This window comes from Notechis scutatus, chromosome 8 (genome assembly GCF_049901735.1).
Source record: "Notechis scutatus isolate UNSWTSFEM ecotype Mainland chromosome 8, rNotScu1.2, whole genome shotgun sequence".
NCBI classification, from domain to species: domain Eukaryota; kingdom Metazoa; phylum Chordata; class Lepidosauria; order Squamata; family Elapidae; genus Notechis; species Notechis scutatus.
The window spans coordinates 18733173-18758879 of record NC_142016.1 but is presented as its reverse complement, the minus strand read 5'-3'; the positions used below and the strand labels follow the sequence as shown (position 1 = coordinate 18758879).

The window sequence follows — 25707 nt, the reverse complement described above, 5'->3', positions numbered from 1 at the left end:
GCTCCACAGGGAGGATCTGGCCCATGGGCCATGAGTTTGACACCCCTGGTCTAAAACCTGCTCAAAAACCTGCTCATTTCAAACAACCAAATGACAAAGTAGATTTACTAAGCATGCAAGCGCCTACAGTGTGCATCAGCCTCTCAAGAAAGCATTGGCAGTTTGTTGAGCAACCCTAAGCAAAGATAGACCACAATTTAATATATCTTTGGCCTACTACATTTCAAGGAGAACACAAAGGAAAAGGCAGACACGGTGTAAATTACAACACGACATTGGAATGCTTTTAATAAACCTATCTGAATGGCCTTTTCATTATTTGTCCCTACCTACTAGGTCAGCATGCTAGCTATACTATTGATTTCTTTTAAGGGAAGTGATGTACAATTAAGAAAAAAAATATATCCATAAGGACATAGAAGTGGCTGACAGGCTAGTTTTCTACCACAGTGTGGTGCAAGTGGAGAAGGGCCGAAAGGGATGATGGATTAGTGAATGAAAGTGGGCAGCTCAAAAACAAAGGAGAGAGAAGGGAAGGTACTTCTTCAGCAAAGAATCTTAACCTTTAAAGCAGGGGTCTCCAGCCTTGGCAACTTTAAGACAGGGGTGGGATTCAAATGTTTTAACAACTGGTTCTGTGGGTGTGGCTTAGTTGGTGGACGTGGCTTGGTGGTCATGTGACTGGCTGGGTGTGGCCAACTCAACATCACTCACATTGATCACTTGCATCTCCTCGCCTGGTCTGTGACTTAAGTGTCTTATGACCATTTTTCACACTTTTGACTGTTGCAGCATCCCCACAGTCATGAGAGGCCAGGCGAGGAGATGCGATGTGAGTGATATTGAGTTGGCCACACCCAGCCAATAACATGACCACCAAGCCACGCTCACTACCTAAGCCACGCCCACAGAACCGGTTGTTAAAAATTTGAATCCAACCCCTGTTGGAGACCCCTGCTTTAAAGCTTCTTCGAATGAGTAAAAATAGATGGGTAGTTTGTTCTTGGTGGACCTCCAAATTAACCGGCCTTCTTTGCTTCTTCAATTCAGATCAACGGAGCAACTGTCAATCTCCCAGTGAACCTCAATCAAGGAGAGACTGTCATTTTCCAGCAGGGAGCATCTATCATTCTGAAAACAAAATTCAACCTGACTGTGAGCTACAACCGGATGCAAAACCTCTTTGTTGTCCTTCCTTCCCGATACATGGGACAAACCTGTGGGCTCTGTGGGAATTTCAACAGGGTGACCCATGATGACGTTGCGATGCCAAATGGCTCTTTGGGAATGGATGTCTTCCATTTTGCTGCCAGCTGGAAGTCAGAGAATCACTGTAAGGATCTCTCTCCTGGTTCTTACCCAGAATGTTTGGAGAAGCAACAGCTCATCCAGGCAAAATACAAATGCTGGATCATTCAAAATCCCCAGGGGCCCTTTGCTTCTTGTCATTCTCAAGTTACTCCTGAGCCCTACATGAATGATTGCATATTGGACCTTTGCATCTCTGCATTAGACCACGGTGTCCTTTGCCACTCCATTCAGAACTACGCAGCAGCCTGCCAACGAGAAAATGTAAACATTTCTGCCTGGAGGAACGAGAGTTTCTGCTGTATGTATCTCATCCCTCTATCCTACATTCCATCTTGTTTTTTTACTACTCTATGTGATATAGCAAGGGTCGGCAACCTTAAACACTCAAAGAGCCATTTGAAAACACCGGGAGTCACAAAGGTCCTAACCGGAAGCCCCCTGTTCGATTCTAGAGCCAACCGGAAGTCTGGTTCCCCCCACCATAGAGTCTCCTCCCATAGAGTGCTGCATCCTTTTTCCTCTACCTGTCCTAACAGAAAGCTCTATCAATTGTGGAGCCTACTGGAAAACCCGCCCCTTACCATAGAGTCTCCTCCTGGCGTGCTGTGTTTCCCTCCTCCCCCGCAACCGGAAGCTCCTCTCAAAATTGTGGCGGTGACTCCAGTGACAGGGAGCTGCAGCAGAGGAATGAAAGAGCCATATGCGGCTCCAGAGCTGCAGGTTGCTGACTCCTGTGATATAGGAAGACTAGATATAGATTTATGCTCCCCTGCGGGAGATTAGTATGCTTATTAGATAAGCATGTTTTCTGAATCCAGCAGCAGACCCATCTCACAGTGTTTTGGGAAGGTTCACTTCCCGTTGTCATCTAGAGCTTGGGTGGACAGTTTACAGCTTTCCAGGTGTTGTTGCATTGCAACTGGTGACATTGCCCCTGTTGGCTAATAATCGAGAGGAATAAACACCATTTCAGGATCCTGTACATTTTATTGCTCTGGAGACTTCAGATAACAACTTCCTTTATCCTAAGTTACTGTAGGAAGAGCCAAAGCCAGTATTGGATGGGGCTTTCTCCTACTCTTTCTAGAGTACACTTACTTCTTCCCTCCCTCTGTCTCCTTACCCTTTTTAACCAGATCTGGACTTCTACTCATAGGTCCCCCAACCAATACCTGGAAATGGCTGTTTCTCAGATTATCCCATTCTTTCCCTCCGCTAGATTTTCAGTGCTCAGAACATAGTCACTATGAGCTCTGCAAGAACCCCGTGGATAAAGAATGTTCTGCCAGTTGGCTTCAGGGTGTCCAAGGCACCTTTTGCTCTGAAGGATGTTTCTGCGATGATGGGTACTATCAGAGTGTCGGCAAGTGTGTCCAGCTAGAACAGTGTGGTTGCAACTACAATGGACGCTATTATAAAGTAAGTAGGATTCCCCATCAAAGCCAACACTTTGTAATGTGGTGGAACATATACTTTGCTTGCAGAAAGCTTTTGGGGAAAATTAGGAGAGTGAAGGAGTTGAGGAGAAGATGCCATAAATCAGGTGCCATCTTCTCAGTAAACCCTGCAGAATAATCTGGAAAGTTGAACAGGGGAGATTCAATAAACATTAGAAAAGGGCAACATGAATGGAAGGTAGCCATGACAATTTGTCATGTTGCTTTTCTTATCTCCTTTTTTTTTTCTTTTAGCATTATGAGTTATATTCATCGTGCAAAAAAAAAACATTAAAAAAACATTAATTTGAGCTAAAAGTCAAGATTATTTTTTATCCTAATAGTATGCACTTCTTAAGAATTGAATTCCATTCTAATACAGGTTTATTTCAGCTTGTCCAATAAGATTAATTGGTTCTGTAACAATCATTTTCTTGCCTTTGTTCTCACCATTTGCTAATTTGATCATGCACACCACAGCTAAATGTGTCATTTATCAATTAGCAAGATACGTCTTTTTCTGAGTAAGGAGTAATAGCTCCCTGGGCTGTTATTAACAAAGAAATTATCTGTTAGATCTTACAAGATAGAATTCCATCACAATTCCTTTGGCTAAAATTATGACTTATAGCCTTGTCAAACTTCTAATTTTCTCAATAGTTTAATTGAGAATCGTTCTGATCTGAGCCTCGGTGGCGCAGTGGTTAGAGTGCAGTACTGCAAGCTACTTCTGCTGCCTGCCGGCTGCCTGCAATTTTGCAGATCGAATCTCACCAGGCTCAAGGTTGACTCAGCCTTCCATCCTTCTGAGGTGGGTAAAATGAGGACCCAGATTGTTGGGGGCAATAGGCTGACTCTGTAAACCATTTAGAGAGGGCTGTAAAACACTATAAAGCGGTATATAAGTCTAAGTGCTATTGCTATTACTGTCTTTAAACAACACAAAAAATACTGAAAAACACCCACTCTGTTCTCACTGCATCTTCCATATTGACCTCTATGTTCTCCATGCAGGTTGGAGAGCATATCTGGCTGCCCGGTTGTGCAAAAAAATGCCGTTGTGACCCCCATGGCAATTTCCGTTGTTTCCCAGCTAGATGTAAGGCGGATCAACAATGCACACTGAAGGGAGGACTGTATGGCTGCCACAGTCTCTTGACCACCTGCGTCGTCACAGGCGATCCTCATTATTTCACATTTGATGGTGCACTGGTGCACTTCCAGGGTATCTGTGACTATGAGGTCTCTCACACTTGCAACTCCACGCTGGATTTCTCCTTCCGAGTTGTCATTGAAAACCGACACTTCCAGAATCCCAGAGTTTCTTTTGCTTACCGGGTGGAAATCTGGTTTCAGATGCACCAATCCAGTTTCCATGTGTTCCTTGAGCGAGGCAAAGCTGTCCATGTGAGTATAGTGGTTACGTGACATAGACTCATTGACCTATGGACTCATGGAATCATAGGAATTTTGGAGGTCTTCTAATGATGCCTAGAATCATAGGGAAAGGGACCTTGGAGGTCTGCATAGAGTTTTAGTCACCACACTATAAAAAAGATGTTGAGATTCTATAAAAAGTGCAGAGAAGAGCAACCAGGATGATTAGGGGACTGGAGACTAAAATATGAAGAATGGTTGCAGGAACTGGGCCTGGCTTGTCTAGTGAAGAGAAGGACCAGGGGAGACAGGATAGTAGTGTTCCAATATTTGAGGGGCTGCCACAGAGAGGAAGGAGTCAAGCTACTTTCCAAGGCACCCAAAGGCCAGACAAGGAATAATGGATGGAAACTGAACAAGGAGATATTCAACCTAGAAATAAGGAGAAATTTCTGACAATGAGAACAATCAACCAATGGAACATAAGTTGTCTTTGGAAGTTGTGGGAGCTTCATCACTGGAGGCTTTCAAGAAGAGACCGGACTGCCATTTGTCAGAAATGGTGTAGGGTCTCCTGCTTGGGTGGGAGGGTTGGACTAGATGATCTACAAGGTCTCTTCCAATTCTGTTAATCTGTAATCTGTCTTCTAATCCAACTCCCTAGGAGACCTTATATCATCCCAGACAAATGACTGTCCAATCCTTTCTAGAAAATCTGGAGCATCCACAACTCTAGGAGGCAAAATGTTCTTAACAACGTCTTTTGTTGTTATTATGAGTCACATATTAATTTGGGAAAAGCAAATGAAGTGGGTTTATTTAAAAAAAATAAATCAAATCCTAGTTCAGTGCTTCCCAAAGGTATTACCTATTGGGCAAATTACCCAAATTTGGGTAAAAGTATTTTTTGATACACGGACACATGACCCAATCCCAATAGGGACAATAGTGTTTTGCATACATTGGATAAAAAGGACTTTCTGATTACCAGTTTGGGGTAAATGAAGGAAAATGTTTGGGAAGCACCATCCTAGAACATCTGTACTTTGTTGATGGCACTGTTGGGTCAACCCCTTGTTGAGCAACGTAGCTAGTCGTTCAGAGAAGATGAAGATTTTTCTCCTGTCCTGGCCACTTTTTACAGAGGCACAATTGAGAGTGCTTTAACAAACTGCATCACTGTTTGGTTTAGTGGCAACAGTGCCTCAGATAGAAAGTCCATACAGAGAGTGGTAAGGACAACCGAGAAGATTATAGGAAGCTCTCTTCCTGTCATTCAGGACACTGCTTATAAGTGCTATGTCCTTAGAGCTCAAAGCATTGTTAGAGACCCCACACACCCACTTGATGGTCTGTTTCTGTTGCTCCTCCCGGGAGGGGATTTCCAAGTATCTATAGCAGGTCTACCAGATTCTGTAACTGCTTTGTTCCTCATGCCATCCATCTGGTAAACTTGCAGGACTCTTTCTTTTTGCCATGTACATGTATACATCTGATCTAGACTGTGTTGTTTCTCTGTTTCATATAATATATGTGGGCATATGCATAATTTTGTATTTATTTTGTCATGTTGATGTAGTGTATATTGGAGGTGGTGACCCTTTGAGAGCTACATGCAATGAAATTTCATTTTAATGTATGCCGATTAGTGTTCATTCAAAGTGACAAAGTTAGTCTAAGTCTAAGTTAGTGCTGCAGAAACTTTTATAGTATTTCTTTTATGAAAGGTTAACGGCAGAAGAACCCAACTACCGGCCAATGTAGGATCCATTGCTCGGATCTTGAGAGTGAGGAATATGTTGACCGTGAGAACCAAAGCTAATGTGGAAATCCAGTTCAACGGGGCAAGTAGTGTGTTCCTACGGGTGGGTCCAGAGTATCAGAATCAGCTGTGTGGCATGTGTGGCAACTTCAACGGTGATGCTTCTGATGATAAACTTTTACCGTCTGGAGACAAAGCTCTGAATGATGCACAGTTTGGAAATGCTTGGATATCAAACACCAGCTCTGCACGGTAGGATGAGCCTCTTCCTCTCCCCATCTGAAAAGCTAGAGCACCCCGGAATCGGGAGACCCAGAAATTCTGATGGTCCCAATGAGTTCCAGGCAGAGTTGGGCTGCTGCCGGTTTGCACTGGTTCAAGTGAACCGGTAGTTTAGATTCTGTGCAGTTCAGTGAACCGGCAAATCCCACCACTGGCTGGCCCTGCCCCTGCTCATTTTTTGGCCTGTTTTGGGGGCCATTTTCAGGCCATTTTTCGGGCTAAAAATGGCCTGAAAATGGCTAAAAACAGGCCCAAAATGCGCAGGGGTGGGCCCAGCCAGTGGTGGAATTAGCTCCAACTGGCTGAATCCTACCTCTGCCTTTGAGGCAAGTGGCAGAGAAGTGGGGCTGGGTGTGAATGCCTATCCAGCCAGAGAGCCAGTTGTTAAAAAAATTTCAGCCCACCACTGATTCCAAGATATCAGGACAATGGAATTTGAGAAAAACAGTGTTTCAGAAAGAGAGTCATTAAAACATTTTAATCAAATAGATCAGCTAATCCTCTTCTGGACAGCTTAGTCTCTTGGGTGATGAGTATTAATGCTGTCAACCATGAAGCTGACCTGACTGAAGCCATTTTGACCACTTCAGTGTTGCCACACTGGAGCCAAGGGATAGGGAGGGAGGATTTGAGAGAGTTGGGATTCTGTAGCCAAAACAAAATATTTTCTCTTGGGAACCAAGGACATTCTCACACCTGGTCAGAGAAAGGCGAAGTGATGTCACCCGGCAACCAGAGAATGCCATGATTGGACCATGTGACTGATTGTTTTGAGAAAGTGCCAAACGTTTACTTTTAATTAGGTGAAAACCACGGGAGGCTTCAGAGTCGGTTTTCACCAGATATGTGCCAATATGTTCATTCCATATATTCTTTGAGGAACCTTACCTGCCTTGGAGTTTTGCTTGCTATGCACTTGGAACCCTGACATGTGACTCTGTTCTTTGTCTATCTTTTTCAGATGTAAAAACAACACCAAAGACCTTGTTCCTTGCCCAAATCAACACAAGTACAAACAAATGTGTGCAATCTTAATTAACGTCTCAGGGCCTTTCTCTGAATGTCACTGGCTCAACAACCCAGACTTGTATTATGAATCCTGTGTCTATGATTTATGTCAGTACGGATTGGGCAATCGCATGTTCTGTATGGCCATTGAAACTTATGATGAAATGTGCACCATTACTGGGGTGAAGGTGATGGACTGGCGGCAGGCAACAGGATGCAGTAAGCAAAATAAGAAGGGTGGTTCCCATTAGGAAAATGTCTGTAGATGTATTTGAAAGTCAAGGTGTGACATCAGTATATAACATCTGCCCTTGGAAATGATAATCATCATGAATGAAGGCAAATAACCATATTTGATCATTCAATATGGTGTACGATATCGAATTATCATACCAATAATGATAAAGTTTGTACTACCCAATAGCTTATTTATTGTCAGGCACAAGCAACCTGAATTAGTCACAACCAGAAAATTTATATGCATAAAGTTTGAATATACTTTATTGTTGAACTAGTCTCAGCCAGAAACTTTATTGTTAGTCACCTATGTTACAAGAATCTCACCAGACTGACTATATTCCCCTGGAATAAAGTCAGATAAGGCTTCAGGGATTCTGGGGGAAAGTCATTGTGCCACTTTCTCCAGTGAAAAGATTCTAAACTCAACCTCCTCTTAACACCACCTTCCGGTCTAGCTGGAGATTCTACCATATGTACGTTACAGAAATATTTTGGGCACATTGTTTTGCATTCCCAAACCCGTTTGATCTTTTTCTTTTCAGGCATCACCTGTCCAGTTAACCAGTATTATGACTTTTGTGGCCCAGCTTGTCCTGCCACGTGTGCCAACCTCCAGGCCCCTGCCCTTTGCAAAAAAGCTTGCATCTCAGGCTGCGTCTGCAGGGAAGGCTATGTTCTGAAAGCTGGGGTCTGCATACCTCTACAACTCTGTGGCTGCACACTAAATGGCCGCTATTACCAGCTGGGCGAACAAGTGATCCTGGGGGACACTTGTAACCAAAGATGCATCTGCATGCAAGCTGCTCACCCAATGGAATGTCAAGGACATGCCTGCAAAGCTCAGGAAATGTGCAAAGTTGTGGATGATGTACGAGGTTGTTACCCAATGAGATTTGGCCTGATGCATCTATATGGCCCTTCAAACTATATCACTTTTGATGGTGTTTCTTTCAGTTTTCAAGGGGCCTGCAAATACACCCTTGTTTCATACTGTGGTCCTCCTGGAAAGCTTCCGAGCTTCAACATTCAAGTATTAAATATGCATAAGGACTCTATCTTGGTATCCTGGATAAAGCAGTTGGAACTTGAAATCTATGGGGAGAAAATAATTATGGCAAAAGGGCAGTATGGTTTAATAAAGGTAAGAGTATTGTAAATTCTAACCAGTTTCCATTGGAATGTCTGTAGGATCTAAAAACTGCTTTATAATGAGTCTACGTTAGCCTTTCGAGGTAGATCAGACTAGGAACCAAAGTTATGAAGTCTAATATTACTTTTATTATAGGGTTATAGTAACATAATCTTGAAAGTCTGAATGAGTTTTTCCTTCTCCCTCCCTTTAAGAAAACCAGGGAGGGTCAAATCTAAGACATTTTCTCAAATTACATTTCTGCCTTGGACTCAAAGTTCTTTATCTAACCATTGTCTTGGTTACAGATCTTCCTTCTGTTCCTCAAGATTATTCTTGTAGCTCATTATACTCTGTACAAAAAGCTTAAGGAGATGTGCATTCAACAGCATACTAACCTAGGTTCAACCCTACAGTGGCTTAATTCATTGATCAAGATAAACATATAATGTGAATTCTTGTTGACAAGTTAATGAAGAAGATTCTCTTTCAGTGAGGTTGGGAATCTACCTTCAACAGTGGCAATGTAGAAAGAAAGATTAAAATTAGAATTACATTTGCAGAAAGATCTCTGAGGATAAAAGAATCTTTCTCCCATTCATCCCTACGACAGCCCTAAGAATCTGAGAAATAAGTTGGGTCAAGAGAGTGTGACTGCCCCATAGTCACACAATGAGTTCCATGGGAGATTGGGGAATTGATTATAGATATCCCTGATCCCAAGACATGATTTAACTTATATTTTTGTTCAGGGAGGAGAGTTTGACTTGAACCCAAGAGGGTAGTTACTAGTGTTGATGCTATTTCCCAGACTAGAGTAGTTGAACATGAATGAGAATGTCATGTGTTGAATAACATCTACCTGTTGTTCAATATCCACCTAGATCTTTAAGAGAATAACATTCAACATTAGGAAATTGGCTGGAAATTGAAAATCTTTTCAGCCTAAGGTTACATCTACCAGAGAAGAAGTGTCCATTTGTCTATCTAATTTTCTATCCAGAGATCCATCTATCTCAGTGATGGCTAATTTTTTTCATCATCGCAGGCCAAAAGTGCATGTGTGTGCCTGCGTTTATGCCTGCACCCTTAATACAATGCACATGCGACCCCCCTCTCCCAGACCCACTGTACATGTGCAGTGGATCAGTTCCAGGCGATGGCTTGTGTGCTGGCAGAAATGGCTCTGAGTGCCGCTTCCGGCAAGTGTGCCATAGGTTCACCATCACGGTTCTATCTAGTCCAAGGGTCTTCAAACTTGGCAAGTTTAAGACTTGTGGACTTCAACTCCCAGAATTCCTGAGCTAACATGACTGGAGGAGGAATTCTGGGAGTTGAAGTCCACAAGTCTTAAAGCTGTCAAGTTTGAGGACCCCTGATCTAGTCACTGGAAGATGGAGAGTGTATAGATCAGGGGTGTCAAACTCAAGATCTGGGGGCCAGATCCATCCCATGGGGTGCTTAGATGTGGGCTGCAGCGCCACCCTGGAAACAGTGAGGGACCGGCCGGCATTGCCTCTGCCAGCGAAAACAGAGCTCAGGGGGGCTGCACGCAGCCAAACTCTGTTTTCACTGGCAGAGGGTTGCAGGAGGCCATCACAGCCGAAAACAGAGCTTGGGGGCCTGTTTTCATTGGCAGAGCACTTGGGCCACCACAGGTGCCCTCCACATAAGTGACATCGCATTGGCCACACCCACCCCAGCCATGCCTCCCCCGCCCCCCCTGAGGTCAAACACAACCCTGATGCGGCCCTCAATGAAATCGAGTTTGACACCCTTGGTATATAGATTAATTAAATGAATCTATTTATGAATTTGTCAAGGACATTGTTCCCCTGGCTTTGTCTTAGGTGAATGGCCTTCTAATGAATCTGCCCATCACCCTTGTAACGGGAAAACTCTATGCTTATTCTACTACCACCTTCCTCACTATTGAGACTGATGTGGGCCTCTCTGTTTCCTATGATTGGTCTCACCACATGTCAGTTTCAGTTCCTGAAATTTACTCAGGGTCTCTCTGTGGCCTTGGTGGAGATTTCAACCAGAATCACCACGATGACTTCAGGTCTCCCAGTGGTTCGGTGATTCAGGATCCAGAGACTTTTGGCAACAGCTGGAAAGATTCTGGCTCCCCATTCCACTGTGCAGCTGTCGGGCCCTTACCAAATTGCAGTGAAACTGAATTGGCCCAATACAGATCTCTGGCTTATTGTGGACTCATTCGTGACATGAATGGGCCATTTCAAGACTGCCAAGACCAAACGGAGGCTCAGCATTATGCAGAGCATTGTGTGAAGATCCTATGCACCACACAGGGCAGCCACAAGGTTCTGTGTGAAGTACTATCTATGTATGCTCAGAGATGTCAAGCAAAGCACATCAAGATTCAGTCGTGGAGAAAGATCACTGGATGTGGTAAGTGATATTCAGTAGAAAGATTGGTTTTAAAAACAGAAGTGAACATTTTTTGCAGGTGTGCAGATAAAATATAGTGTCTGTTAGACATGGCATTCCACTGTCTGAGAATCTTGCTTCTCTTTCTGTAAAATAGTTTTTAAATGAATGAAAGAAAGAAAGATTGAATGATTATATCTGTTTGTGTCTGAGTCAGATATTTACTCCTGTCAATCTGCACTGGTAACAATTAATGAACAAGCAAAACACTTGGAAGGAAATGTGTAACAATGTCACATAACAACTGTGTGTTTTAAATTAAAAATATTTTTCATGAATGAAAGCAAATATATATGTCCCAGGATAATGTTGCAAGATCCAATCTGGGTGTCAACTCTGAAGCGAACCTGGATGAAGCCATCTTTTGCTGCCTCATAGTTGCCACAAACCCTGAGAGGGGGAAGGGAGGGGGGAAGTAGTTAGACTGGCTAACAGCCGAAACAAAAAGTTTTCCTGTGGGAACCAAGGTCATCTCAACAGGAGGCAGTTGAAGGAGAAGAGGAGTGACCAAGCAGCCGGCCAGCTACTTTCATTGGACAATGTGACTGGTGACATCTGGGAGGGGGAACTTTTACTCTTTGAATCAGGGAAAAACCGCAGGAACTTATGAGTTGGTTTTCACCAGCTGTGCCGATATGATATATCCAATAAACATGTTGTTTGAGGAATCTACCTGCCTCGTTCTGCTTTTGGCAGACGCATTACTCAGCATGCTGACATTGGGACAGTCACCAGGATCAGTGGTTTAGTCTTCCAAACTTTTGGGCTTGTGCTCAAGCCTGAAAATACACCAATCAACAAATAGGAAGGCACCACATACATATGATGTATAGAACAGCCCAAAGCACATATTCCAGTAGAGTGAAGTTCCCTGATAATGGGCTCCGAAGACCAAACTTCTGGTCACAGTGATTGACCCATACTGGATCTTGCAAAAATAATTTTCTTTACTGTTCCTACCCCTTTGTCCCCACTATATTAATTCCAAAATCTGTCTTTGGTATTAAAACAAATCATTCAATCTTTTGCGTTTAGAGTTGACTTGCCCAGAGAACAGCCGTTACACATTTTGTGGCTCTTCCTGCCCTGCCTCTTGCGCCCAACCAGCTGGACCTCCAACTTGCTTCCAGAGCATGTGTGTAGAAGGATGCCAGTGTGAAGCAGGGTTTGTGCTGAGTGGCACGGACTGTGTGCCGTGGGAGCAGTGTGGCTGCAGCTACAACGGACGGTATTACTTGAAAGGGGAAACATTCTTCCTGGAGGGAGAAAACTGCCTAAAAAAGTATCGCTGTGATGGCTCCATCTCTGCCCTTGAAACGGAGGGTTCCTTTTGTGGTCCTGGCCAATTCTGTGGCACTCAGAAGGGAGTATTTGGCTGCCATGTGTTGCCAGATGGCATCTGTCAAATTTCTGGATTTCTTCACTACACCACCTTTGACGGGCAACCGTACAGCTTCCAAGGCACCTCTATGTACGTCTTGGTGGAACTGTGCCCAATGTCCAAGCTTTTACCTTCTTTCAGAGTTGAGGTGAAGAATGAGAAGATGCCTAACAGACTTTTTCCTGAGATATCAATGGTACTGGTTCTAGTGAACAACACCCAGATATATCTGCAGAGAGGGCACCATGGGAGGGCCTTGGTAAGGACAATTTTACTTATTTGCGATCTGAAAGGGTGGGGTGATTTCAAGCATGTTTTGTATTTGTTGTTATATTCCAACTGAACAAATGTTTACAAAAGATGAATGTTAAAGCCATCCTCTTGTAGCCTCTGAGATAGCAACCCAGCAGAGGTGGTATTCAGCAGGTTCTGACCAGCTCTGGAGAACCGGTAGCAGAAATTTTGAGTAGTTCGGAGAACCGGCAAATCCCACCTCTGACTGGCCCCACCCCCATCTATTCTCCGCCTCCCGAGTCCCAGCTGATCGCCTGGGTCTTCTTTGGTTGCCCTGCACAGGAGAACAGAGCTGGAAAGCAGGTTAGTGGGGTGGGGAGTGAATGGGGATTTTGCAGTATCCTTCCCCACCAAGCCACGCCCACCAAGCCAAGCCACGCCCGCCAAGCCACGCCCACAGAACTGGTAGTAAAAAAAATTTGAAACTTACCACTGCAACCTAGGGATCCTACGATGTATCAGTTTAGAGTCTGGGCTTTAACTTCAGAGGAGAAATATCTGCTTAATTTTCAGCCTTAAAGGACAATTATTCCCGATATGAGAAACTCTAATATTGAGAAGGCCAGCAAAAAAAAAAAAAACTATCATGAATGAGGTTGAGGGCCATCAGGAGAGGCTGTGAATCCTAAGCCTTCAGAGTCTCCAATATGTCACCATATTTGGAACATATTTAGAATAGTAGATCTTTAAATTGTAAATAAGCTTAAAGGAGGGATGAAAAAATATTCTCTAACTTCATCTATGAATCTATATCTATGAATGCTCCATATTTAATGTTAGGATCCCCTCCTCCTCCTCCTCTTCCTCTCTCTCTCTCTCTCTCTCTCTTACACACACACAAACACATATGCAAATATATGTCAAGGTTAGCCTCAGCATCTCATGATGCCTTGACACAATATTTGGGTAGGGAAACTATCTAAATCTCTTCTTTTTAAATTCCATTAGTTTCCCATAGAGTCAGTTTCTTAGCAATAGCTGGCCATTAATTTTCTTTCCCATCATTCCCCTTATTAGCACTGCACCAGAAATTACAGGGAATTGAAATGGTGGTTATGTACAATCAACTGAGATCATCCAGGTCTGAGTCAGAAGAGAAAATGTTAAGTATCCAGAGTAGACATCATCAAATGTTGGCCTGGATATTCCAGTTGCAAAGGCCTTTAGAGTCATATTCAGAGGTGGTATTCAGCAGTTTCTGACCAGTTCTGGAGAACGGAAATTTTGAGTATCTCCTCTGACTGGAGATTTTACAGTATCTTTCCCCAGCCACGCCACCAAGCCACGCCCGCAGAACCTGTAGTAAAAAATTTTTGAATCTCACCACTGGTCATATTTCCTGCAAGTTAATAATATTTAGAGAGTGTTCACCATGAAGCAGATGAAGGCATCATAATTGGTAAATGGTAATTGAGGAAAAGATGACTTCTAAAGCAATGACACTTAGACTTATATACCGCTTCATAGTTCTTTACGGCCCTCTCTAAGTGGTTTACAGAGTCAGCGTATTGCCCCCAATGATCTGGGTCCTCATTTTATCAACCTCAGAAGGATGGAAGGCTGAGTCAACCTTGAGCCAGTAAGGAACTAACTCCTAACAGTGGACAGAGTTATCTTGCATTCTAATCATTGCACCACCTGTTTTTTTCCCCTTTGTATAGATCAATGGTATAGCTCAGCACCTTCCCGCCCATTTGAAAAGCCAGAGGATTGCCATTTATCAACATGGATTTTATGTTGTTTTAACAACTGACTTTGGTTTAACCGTGAGTTATGACCTGGCACACAGCCTCTTTGTAACCCTTTCTTCTGGATACCAAGGGCAAGTATGTGGGATGTGTGGGAATTTCAAGAGGGCCAATGACGCCGATTCTAGCATGCAAATCAGATCCATATCAAAACACCCCTTGGACCTTGCTAGCTTCTGGAGTTCATCAGCGATCACAGGTAGCCTTGGGCCTCCTATATTTGTTAAGGAACATCTCATCCGATCTAAATCCATGTGCTGGATCATCCAGAATGCTGATGGGCCATTTTCTTCTTGCCATTCTCTGGTCAGTCCCAAACCCTATTTAACAAATTGCATTTTGGACGTTTATGCATCTGCTTGGGATCCGAAGATCTTGTGCCTTTCCATTCAGACTTACGTAGCAGCCTGCCAGAGAGCCAATGTCACCCTCAAGCCTTGGAGAATTGGATCTTTTTGTGGTGAGTCAATTAGCAAAGTCCAATATTTTTTTATGAATGGTTCTAGGGCGTAATCTAATATTTAATATTGAGCCACGGTGGTGCAGTGGTTAGAGTGCAGTACTGCAGGCTACTTCTGCTGACTGCCGGCTGCCTGCAATTTGGCATTCCCATAACATGCTAAGTTTGGTTACTGCAAATGTTGGCTAGTCTGTTAGTGTGTTATGTGAAGCCAGTCTGTTTGGTTGGCTTATGGTTCAAGATAACATGCGAACCCAGCAAATGGATTAATTAAAGTAAAATATATTAAAAACAATACAGTTAATCAGCAATTTACCTAGGAGCTTTGGAAATCGAATCCATAGCTTTGGTGTGGGGTGCTGCAATTTTTAAAAGTTCCAGTTTGAAGCCTTCTTTTATGATATCTCAGGGATGAAAATGGCTGGTTGATTGGATGAAGGGAATATTGAGAAAAAACTTCTTCCTCAACAAACTTGGAAATATAACATTTCACTTGGTCATTTTTATATATTTAACACGAGTTATTTGGAATGTTTTCTAGAAAAGAACATCATGAGACTTATGGGCAGTGGTGGGAATATGCTTTGTGTGTGTGTGTGTGAAGGAAAAGCTAAATAAAGGCCACATTATTGTTGTTTAAAATAAAACCCACAAAAATGCATCAAATAGCATCATGCCTGGTATTGAAAGACTTCAAAATAGGATAGGATCACCAGCAAAATTACTGTTTCCTCCCCACCCCCCCGTCTCTCTTTAAAGATCCAGATTGCCCAGCCAACAGTCATTATGAACTCTGCCAGCCACCCTGCCAGGGTTTTTGTGCCGGTGCCACATTTACACATCTCTGCAACCCCCTGTGCTCTGAAGGATGTGTCTGTGATGCAGGATACTTATGGAGCGGGAACAAGTGCATTCAGCACGAACACTGTGGCTGTGAATACAATGGCCATTATTACAATGTAAGTCGTGCCAAAGGTCAGTGTGGTGAAAGAAGACATCTCCATGGTCATGTGGCCGGCATGACTATACGCCGAAGGCGCATGGAATGCTGTTCCCTTCCCACCAAAGTGGTCCTTATTTTTCTACTTGCATTTTTACATGCTTTCAAACTGCTAGGTTGGCAGAAGCTGGGACAAGTAATGGGAGCTCACTCCGTTACGCAGCGCTAGGGATTCGAACCACTGAACTGCTGACCTTTCTGATTGACAAGCTCAGCGTCTTAGCCACTGATCCACTGCATTCCTATTGTAACTTTTTAATTGTAACTTTGAATGGTCAATAAACGAATGGTTGTAAATGGAGAACTACGTGTAGTTCGCTTCAACAGTTGGAGTTCACTCATGACTTTGGACCAGTCGTTCTCTTTCAACCCAAAGCCAATGTGGTGTAGTGCGGAAGGCGCTGGAGTAAAAGTGGGGAGACCCAAGTTCTTATCCCTCATCAGCCTTAGAAGTTTAGTGAGTGATTTAAACCAATGCTCTCTCTTTCAGCCCAGCCTGCCTCACAGGATGGCTGTTATAGCGATAGCACTTAGACTTATATACAACTTTACAGCCCTCTCTAAGCGGTTTACAGAGTCAGCATGTTGCCCCAAACAATCTGGGTCCTCATTTTATCCACCTTGGAAGGATGGAAGGCTGAGTCAACCTTGAGCCTGGTGAGATTCAAACTGCCAAATTGCAGGCAGCCGGCAGTCAGCAGAAATAGCCTGCAGTACTGCACTCTAACGACTGCGCCACCAGAGCTCATAGAGATAAAATGAAGGGAGAGTTATAGAGATAAAATTATAGAGGTATAGAGATAAAATTATAGAGTTATAGAGATAAAATGAAGGGAGATCTTGAACACACACACACACACACACACACACACACACACACACACACACACAAATCACTTAAGAGCAGATCTTAAGTTCTTAAATCTCCTGAAATGTCCTGAAATGGTTCCCAAGAAAGAGTTCTCTTCTCATAGGTCTTTTTCACAATTGGAAACATGAGCAGCTACCTACAGTGGTGAAAAGAGGTACCGTATAGCCTAAAATAAGATGTAGCAGGGGCAGCATTCTAAGGTCAAACATAGCAAAAAGAATACTAGAAATAAGTCTAGTAAGGTAGATAAACAAAGCCTATTTTGCAGAGGTAGGAAACTGATCTGAATAAGATGGACAGATTGGGGCATAGTGTTCAAATCTTGTCTTGATTAATTAATTACTGGTTTACTTTTCAGGTTGGAGACCACCTCTGGCTTTCTGACTGCACAAAAAGGTGCAGCTGTGAGAATTCGTCGACCTTTCACTGCGTCCCAGCCAGTTGCAATCCTGGCCAGCAATGTGCAATTCAGGATGGAAAGCTGGGCTGTAAAAATCAGCTGACCACTTGCACCATTTCTGGAGACCCTCACTACTTCACATTTGATGGGGCTATAGCCCATTTCCAAGGCAGTTGCGCTTATGAGATCTCAAAGACACACAACTCCTCCTTGGATTTCTCCTTCCGGGTTGTGGCTACTAATAAGAATTTCTGGAATCCCCGAGTATCTTTTATTTTCCGAGTGGATATTTGGCTTAGCTTCAAACAGTTCAGTTCTCACATTGTTTTGGAAAAAGGAAAAGATGTGAAGGTGAGGGCAATTTCTTGATCCAAGCCCCCACAAAGAAGGAGGAGGGGAAAAAAGTGTCCAATAAACCAACCTAATCAATGGCCATTTGAAAAATATGGGATGATGATGTTGAGAATCATCATTGAGAAAGCAAAGGTTTTAAGAGATAATGTTTAGTTTGGAAATGTAAGATAAGATCTGGCAGGTTGTGCTTACATATGAGCAAAGATATGTTATTTCTTGAGATGATAGAATACTAGATTTTAACTGAACCTTACCCAGATATTTTTAGTGATAAAAGAAGGTTGACAATGAAATTATCTCTTTATTGAAAATCTTCAAGAAGAAGCTGAATGTTCTAACCCAGGCTTCGTCAAACTTAAAAGTAAAACCTATTTTAATGTAACACTGGGAATGACTTGAATTCCCAGCCAAAACTCATCAGACACAGTTCCTCCAGATAAGAGCATGCTTTTCAGTGCTGTAGAATGCTGCCAAGAAACAGAAGTCCAATTAAGGCTAACATAAGACAATCCAAAAACCCAGAAAAAACCGACCAGAGTACAGGGCTTACTGAATTACTAAATTACTGAACTACTTTGCTTCCTGCAAAGCTTTTCCTCATTGAGGACTGACTTTTATCCCTTATGGGAGGGGCAATCACCTCCCAAGTTGCCCCTTCTGCTTTAGCTGCTCTCGCCTTCTAGCAGCTCTGCGCACATGCGCACTAGGAACAGGCTCCCCTGGGTCCTCTGCTTCGCTGCTGCCAGACTCCGAAGGCTCCGAAGGCAGCACCCCACTCCCAGATGGTCCTGGCCACATCCCTGCATCAGAAGCAGGATCCTCATCCAAGTCCTCTCCAGACTCCCTGACGGGTCCCCTTTCATCCTCACCTCTGCTGTCTGCACCGGCGAATCACAACACTGAAATCCCATTTGTTGGGATGTGGTACTTTTCTACATCAAACTGAGTGGGGAACAGCACGTATAGGTCCCTCCAATTCTTAGCTGCTATGATTCTGCATCTGTCAAGAATTTCAATGCTTGGGGGTGGGGGGGAACCAAATAAATTAGTTAACCAAGTAGTGATTTTGTCCACTGTGATGGAAGAACATCACTCCGATGTTAGAATAGATAGTTTTCCCAAGAACCAGATGTTCTTAACTAGGGATTGAATCTGAGCTTTTCAAAGCATGTTCTCATAATATTGAGGAAACATGAGATTCAGTTCTATATATTCCATTTTTATCTCTAATTTGACCTCTAATTATTATGCCTAATTAATCTATTATTATCCTTATATATCTCATCTTTTCTTCAAGAGAGCTCAAAGCAACTTCAGGGGGTTTCTTTCCCAGGTCATCAGAATAATTCAATGTGTCCCACTCAGGGGTGGGCTTCAATTTTTTTAGCAAGGGGCTCTCTGCCCTAATGAATGGCTGGGTGGGCGTGGCTGGGTGGTCATGTGGCTGGGTGGTCATGTGGCTGGGTGGGTGTGGCCAACTCAACATCGCTTCTTTGCCCTAATTACCTAAAAAAAGATAACATACCAAAAAGTTGTTTATTATTTCGTCCATTTAATACTTAAATAAAAGACTGGGTGAAACCAGGCTTAATAGCAGTGACTGTGAGAGGGATCTTGGAGTCTTAGTGGAGTTTCTGGTGAGTTACATGATTCTTATTATTTGGGAATTAGCCCTCCACAAGCGCTTTATCTAGCTTGACACTTTTACGAGGTGTGAAATGCTCTTGGCTGAACGCCTAGAAAGGAAAAAAGCCAAAAAGGTGTCCATTTATTATTCTAGGCTGCTTGTCTTTTTGAGGTTATTGGGGGGGGGGGGCTCTCCGAGCCCCGCAGAGTCTTAGCTAGGGGCTCCCCTGAGCCCGAGAGACCCCCTCAGCAGCCCACCCCTGGTCCCACTACTCCAGACTATCCCCTGGGTCTATTCTCACCCAGTGTCTTCAAATTCAAATGAATTGGTTTGCAAATGATCATAGCTATTACAGTATAGAATAGGAACCTGCGCTGCTCCCTTGTTTTTCCCAAGAACATCCTGATCTGAGGGATTAGGAAATATAAACAAGGACAATTAAAACAATGGAGTCTCAGCATCATGGAGATCATGTGGGCTTCATGTTGTGCTGAAGCCATCAGCCACTTCTCCTCCTCCTCCTCACACAATTGATTACTTATGCCTAATTTGGATTTCCACTATATTTTTAGGTTGATGGGAGACCAATTGCTTTGCCAGCAAAACTAGAGCACTTAGCTAACATCACAAAAAGAAGCCAGATGGTAACCATAAGAACACATCCCAGTTTGGAGGTCCAGTACAATGGCCGCCATGCTTTGTTTGTTCGTGTGGGTCCTGAATATTGGGGGAAGCTGACTGGGATGTGTGGGAATTTCAATGGCTATCGTGACGATGACAAAGTCTTGCCTGATGGGAAAAAAGCTAAAAATGATGCTGAATTTGGAAATGCTTGGATGTCCGACATCAGTCCCCCAAAGTAAGTTGATTTATAATTGATTTCTTTATTTTTTATGTTTATTTTTAAAAATAATTGTATGTTTTATTTGGCAAAAATAATATGAGGCATACAAATTTAGTTCCTGCATCTCTTTGGAAGAGTGTTATAGCTTCTACTGCCTTAAGAAAGTTCAAAACATTCTTAAAGATCCATCTCATCCTGGGCACCCTTTTTTTGAACTATTACCATCTGGCAGATGGTACAGGATAATAAAAACAAGGACAAATACACTGAAAAACAGCTTCTATCCCAGAGCAGTAACTATATTGAATTCTTCTGTATAGTACAATACGAATGCAACACCAGGGGTTTTCAATTCAATTGTATAGAATGCGAAGGATGTGTGTTTGTGTTTTATTTTTTATAGTTATAATGTACACTGAAGTTGGCATTTAATTTTGTGGTATGAGATTAATGACAATGACACTAAACTAAACTAAAGTACAAGTTGCCAAGTTTGAAAAAAAAATACTCATTTAAGAAAAATGCATTAAAAAAAGATATTATCTATGAAAGAGAAGATGCCTTACGATTGACACACAATAATATAATGTCTGCATATAACGCAAAGAGATTTTTCTTGCCTTTCAGGTGCACTAATGACACAGGTGCTTTTGCACCCTGCATAAATCACTTAGAATTGGAGCCAAAGTGTGGAATCCTCACAGATCAGTCTGGGCCCTTCTCGGAGTGCCACTGGCATGAGGAACCTGCCCCATATTACAACTCCTGCATTTTTGATCTTTGCCAGTATGGACAAGGACATGACATGCTGTGCGCGGCTATAGAAACCTATGAGGAGATGTGCCAGACTCTTGGGGTGCAGGTGCCTAGCTGGAAGGAAGAGCTTGGATGTGGTGAGCAAGGAGGCCTTTTCCTTTTGATCCCTCATCAAAATGTCCTGGTGTGAAAAATATGTTGTTGTTGTTGTTTTTTAGTTTTGAAGTATGAAAAGTTTCAGAGATGCAATGCTGGGCTATTTTGTGTTTCCTTTGGAGGTTACTAGGAATCATAGGTAATCTTCAACTTAAAACCATTCATTTAATGACTGTTTTAAGTTACAAAAGCACTGAAAAAAGTGACTTAGGAGCATTTTTTTTCACACTTATGACCGTTGCAGCATCCCATCCCATTCATCTGGCTAGCGTCCTGTCAGTGTGTGAGAGAGAGTTGAGGGCTGTTTGGAAACTGAAATAGTATTTGCTGTGTGAGCAAGAAGGAGACAGCAAGGAGCCTGGGTGTGGCTTAGCTCAACAGTTCTGTACTAAAGCTGGTTGCTGTTGTGAAAGTAAAACTGAAACTCCTCTGCTTGTGTTTTGCATTTGGAACAGATTTCTTTTCAGGTGGGGAGGGAGAGTACAACTCTTTAGCATCAGAGCGTGTTAATAATAATATATATGAAATACTAATGTTCTGATGGTCATTTAGAAAAATCCTTTCTTAGTGAGCACCTAGAAGACAAGAGGAACATATGTGCCACATTTCAAGTTTGTAGGCTTTACGGTTCTGGAGATTTTGTGATGATGTGTGAGTGGTATCTATCTATCTATCTATCTATCTATCTATCTATCTATCTATCTATCTATCTATCTATCTATCTATCTACCTACCTACCTACCTACCTACCTATCTATCTTCTATCTATCCAGGGGTGGGATTCAAATTTTTTAACAACCGGTTCTGTGGGCATGGCTTAGTTGGTGGGTGTGGTTTGGTGGTCATGTGACTAGGTGGACGTGGCTTGGTGGTCATGTTATTTGCTGGGTGTGGCCAACTCAATATCACTCACATCGAGGCACGCATGTCCTTGCCTGGCCTCTTATGACTGTGGGGATGCTGCAACAGTCGTAAGTGTGAAAAATAGTCATAAGTCACTTGTTTCAGTGCCATTGTAACTTTGATTGGTCACTCCACCCAAGCAAAGTACCAGCAAAGGAGGAAAAAAAAACTCCAGAGAAGTTCCCGAGACAGGAAGTCTAGTCCTGCCAAGAATGTAATAACGGAGAGGCAGTTTCTGTAAGCAACACCAGAATGTTTCCTTCCTGCCTTCCTTACAGGATTAGGCCAGTAATTTCTTCTAACAACCGGTTCTCCGAACTGCTTAGAATGTTAACAACCGCTTCTAGTGAATAGGTGCGAACTGGTAGAATCCCATCCCTGTATCTCTATCTATCTATCTATCTATCTATCTATCTATCTATCTATCTATCTATCTATCTATCTATCTATCTATCTATCTATCTATCTATCTATCTATCTATCTATCTCCAGAATGAACAGAGATGAATGGACATATCCCCAATTCATGGTTTGGTTTTCCGCAGCAAAGATTTACAGAGCTGTTTTAACCTTACAGATTACAGATTACAGATAAACAGAGTTGGAAGGGACCTTGTAGGTCATCTAGTCCAACCCCCTGCCCAAGCAGAAGACCCTACACCATTTCTGACAGATGGTAGTTCCTGCCTTCCCAAACCTGGATGAAGTCTGCATTTCATTTTAACCTTTTGTTCTCTTTGTCTCTTAGCTATTACCTGCCCACCCAATGCTTACTACGATTTCTGTGGCACAGCCTGCCCGCTCACTTGTGCCAACCACACAGCTCTCATCAAATGCCCCAATCCATGCGTTCCTGGATGCACCTGTCGGGAGGGGCATGTCCTGAATGATGGCGCATGCATTCCCCTGGGACAGTGTGGCTGTCAGCACAACGGCCGTGACTATCAGCTGGGAGAAGAGATGGTCCTGCCAGGTGCTTGCAGCAAAAAGTGTTCTTGCAAACAACCTGGCCATCCTCTAGAGTGCCAGGAGCTTACCTGTGGGCCTCAGGAGATATGCAAAACCGTGGATGGCATTTGGGACTGTTATCCTGTGTCGTACAGCACTATGTGGGTATTTGGCTACTTTCATGTTATCATGTTCAGTGGGGCGGCCTTTAGTTATCAAGGAGCATGCACGTACATCCTCACCCAATATTGTGGCCCTCCCAGCAAGCTACCTGCCTTCACCATTCACATAGTAAACGGGCACAGATACTCCATTGCAGCCTCTTGGACTAGGCAACTTACGCTGGATGTCTACGGGGAACACATCATTGTAAAAGAAGGACAGGAAGGCAAAGTGCAGGTAAGAAGGGCTTTCTGCAAATTCCCAGTAGCAGTAGCAATAGCACTTTGGCTTATATACTGCTTCACAGTGCTTTACAGCCCTCTCTAAGTGGTTTACAGAGTCAGCATATTGTCCCCAATAATCTGGATCTTCATTTTACTGAGCTCGGAAGGATGAAAGGCTGAGTCAACCTTGAGCCAGTGAGAATTGAACTGCTGGCAGTCAGCAGTCAGCAGAATTAACCTGCAGTACTGCACTCTAACCACTGCACCACCACAGTTCAGTAGCAATATGTGAAGAATTTTATCATTGGGCATTTCTGGTGTGAAAACCAATGTCCAAGGCATGCAATTCAAGAAAGACTCAGAAGGTGGCAGCAGATGGTAGGCTAAGCAGACTGTTGAACAGAGCACAGAGAGGAAAATACGCTCTATAGGTAGCCCTGAACTTACAATAGTTCATTTAGTGACCGTTCAAAGTTACAACGGCAGTGACAAAAGTGACTTATGACAGTTTTTCACACCTATGACCATTGTAGCATCCCTATGGATGATCACATGATCAACATTCAGGTGCTTGGCAACTGACTCATATTTATGACGGTTGGAGTCTCCCAGGGTCATGTGAATCTCTTTTGTGACCTTCTGGCAAACAAAGTCAATCGGGTAGCCAGATACACTTAAGAGCCACGTTAGTAACTTAACAACTGTGACAAGAAAGGTTGTAAAATGGGCACGCCTCTCTCAACCAATGTCTCACTTAGCAACATAAATTTTGGGTGCAATTGTGGCCATACGTCGTGGACTACCTCTATAAGCAAAATCTGAGTTTAGCCCCGAAAAATAAGAAACGGTGAGAAAGAAACTCAAGATCGTCCCACCTTGATTCTTTGGTATAAATCCCAGAATGAGGCAATGCCAAACCATGTCCACCCTGTTCTCCTATGAAAACCACACAGGTGTTTCTGTGTGGTCATTTTGAGTAGAGCTTGACTCAAGGGAATCTTTACCTTTTTACTTTAAATCAGGGGTGTCCAACCTTGGCCACTTTAAGACTTGTGGACTTCAACTCCCAGCTGGCTGAGGAATTCTGGGAGTTGAAGTCCACAAGTCTTAAAGTGGCCAAGGTTGGACACCCCTGCTTTAAATTAATCATTCTCAGATTAAAAATTGGGGACTGCCCAGTCGTGGGAACCTACCTTAGTTGCTACTGGTTTGGTGGGTGATCACATGGAATGTGCGCTTCCCTAACAAACCAATCAGCCGAGAGGATGAAGAAATGAAAATCTAGGAGTGAGCCTCCCACCCTCCCATATGCTTTTTGGGGTTTTATCCTCTCAGCTGATCACCAGAGGCTTTTTTCCTCCTCTAAGCTGATTGGAGGCTTTTTTTTAAAACTACCCGTTTGTCCGAACCGGTCCGAACCAGTAGCATACCATTAATGGGACTGCCGATCCATTCGTTCTTGAGGATTCCTAGTGTCACCATTTTGTCTTAGGTCAATGGTTTCTGGATGAATCTGCCTGTCATCCTGGCTTCTGGGAAGCTCCAGGCTTATTACAGTGGATCGTCCCTCATCATTCAAACTGAGTTTGGTCTCTCCATCTCCTACGACTGGTCTTACTATGTGTCCATTTCTGTTCCTGAGACTTATTCTGGCTTCCTCTGCGGTCTGGGTGGAGATTTCAGCCAGAACCATCAGCAGGACTTCAGGACTCCCAATGGCTCTGTAGTTCACGATAGAAACATTTTTGGCAACAGCTGGAAGAAAATGGATTCCCCTTCTTTCTGTGCAGTGGTGGAAGTTTCAGCCACCTGCAGTGAAATTCAACTAGCCCTCTTCAGATCTCAGAATTACTGCGGGGTGATCAGTGACAGAGATGGGCCGTTTAAAGAATGTGGCAACCTTGTGGGTTTTCAAAACCACACTGAAAACTGTGTAACGGACCTTTGCATAAATCAGGGGGCTCATAAGACCCTGTGTAAAGCTCTCCAAAGCTATGCTTGGCAATGTCAGGTTCGTGGCATCAGCATTCAGCCTTGGAGGGAAATTACGGAGTGCGGTAAGTGAATATAATTAAGTTAAATATAACTGAATTTACTGAGTATAATTTCAACTGTTCTCATTTTTGTGTTAGGCCCTCTACATACTTAGGCAAACAGTTGCTCTTCATCATGTATTGATAATGAGGTATTTTTGGCCAATGACAAAGTCCAGAAGGTGGCTTCATGGTGGCAATCTAAAGTTTGATACAGACACAGAAGAAGAAAATCTTCCATTTTTAATTGGCACATTTTTCTTTCCTTTTTCAGTGTGTTCTTGAACGTGCCTACCATCCCTGTCCTATTGTTTCTCTTATTCTTCTTTTATTTTTCTTATATGTACCCATTTCATGTATTCACAACTATGTATACACTTATACTTATTATCTTGTAAACAATTGGCAAATCAAATAAATAAATAAATAAATAAATAAAATAAATATGGTTAAATGACAATTCCCATCGCCTTTCATCATAAGCCATGTAAATTAACACTGACAGGATTGGGAATTCAATCTTTGGAAGACCACAGGATCTCTACAT

The 25707-nt window shown here is 43.0% G+C and overlaps 2 protein-coding genes across 2 annotated transcripts; both read left to right on the top strand.

Annotated features, from left to right (window-relative positions):
• The first annotated feature begins 1206 nt into the window (after window positions 1–1206).
• On the top strand, window positions 1207–10968 carry LOC148129916 (IgGFc-binding protein-like). Its single transcript, XM_087970401.1, has 7 exons — window positions 1207–1609; window positions 2531–2730; window positions 3972–4154; window positions 5852–6138; window positions 7130–7395; window positions 7959–8284; window positions 10396–10968. Exons 1-7 carry the CDS (start codon window positions 1207–1209, stop codon window positions 10966–10968), a joined length of 2238 nt encoding a protein of 745 aa, XP_087826527.1.
• Window positions 10969–12132: 1164 nt separating this feature from the next.
• LOC148129915 (IgGFc-binding protein-like) lies at window positions 12133–25445 on the top strand. The gene is made up of 9 exons (XM_087970400.1): window positions 12133–12639; window positions 14336–14882; window positions 15768–15841; window positions 17112–17504; window positions 19707–19993; window positions 20606–20871; window positions 22542–23140; window positions 24620–25184; window positions 25435–25445. The coding sequence occupies exons 1-9, from the start codon at window positions 12133–12135 to the stop codon at window positions 25443–25445; spliced, it is 3249 nt and encodes a 1082-aa protein (XP_087826526.1).
• The last annotated feature ends 262 nt before the right edge of the window (window positions 25446–25707 follow it).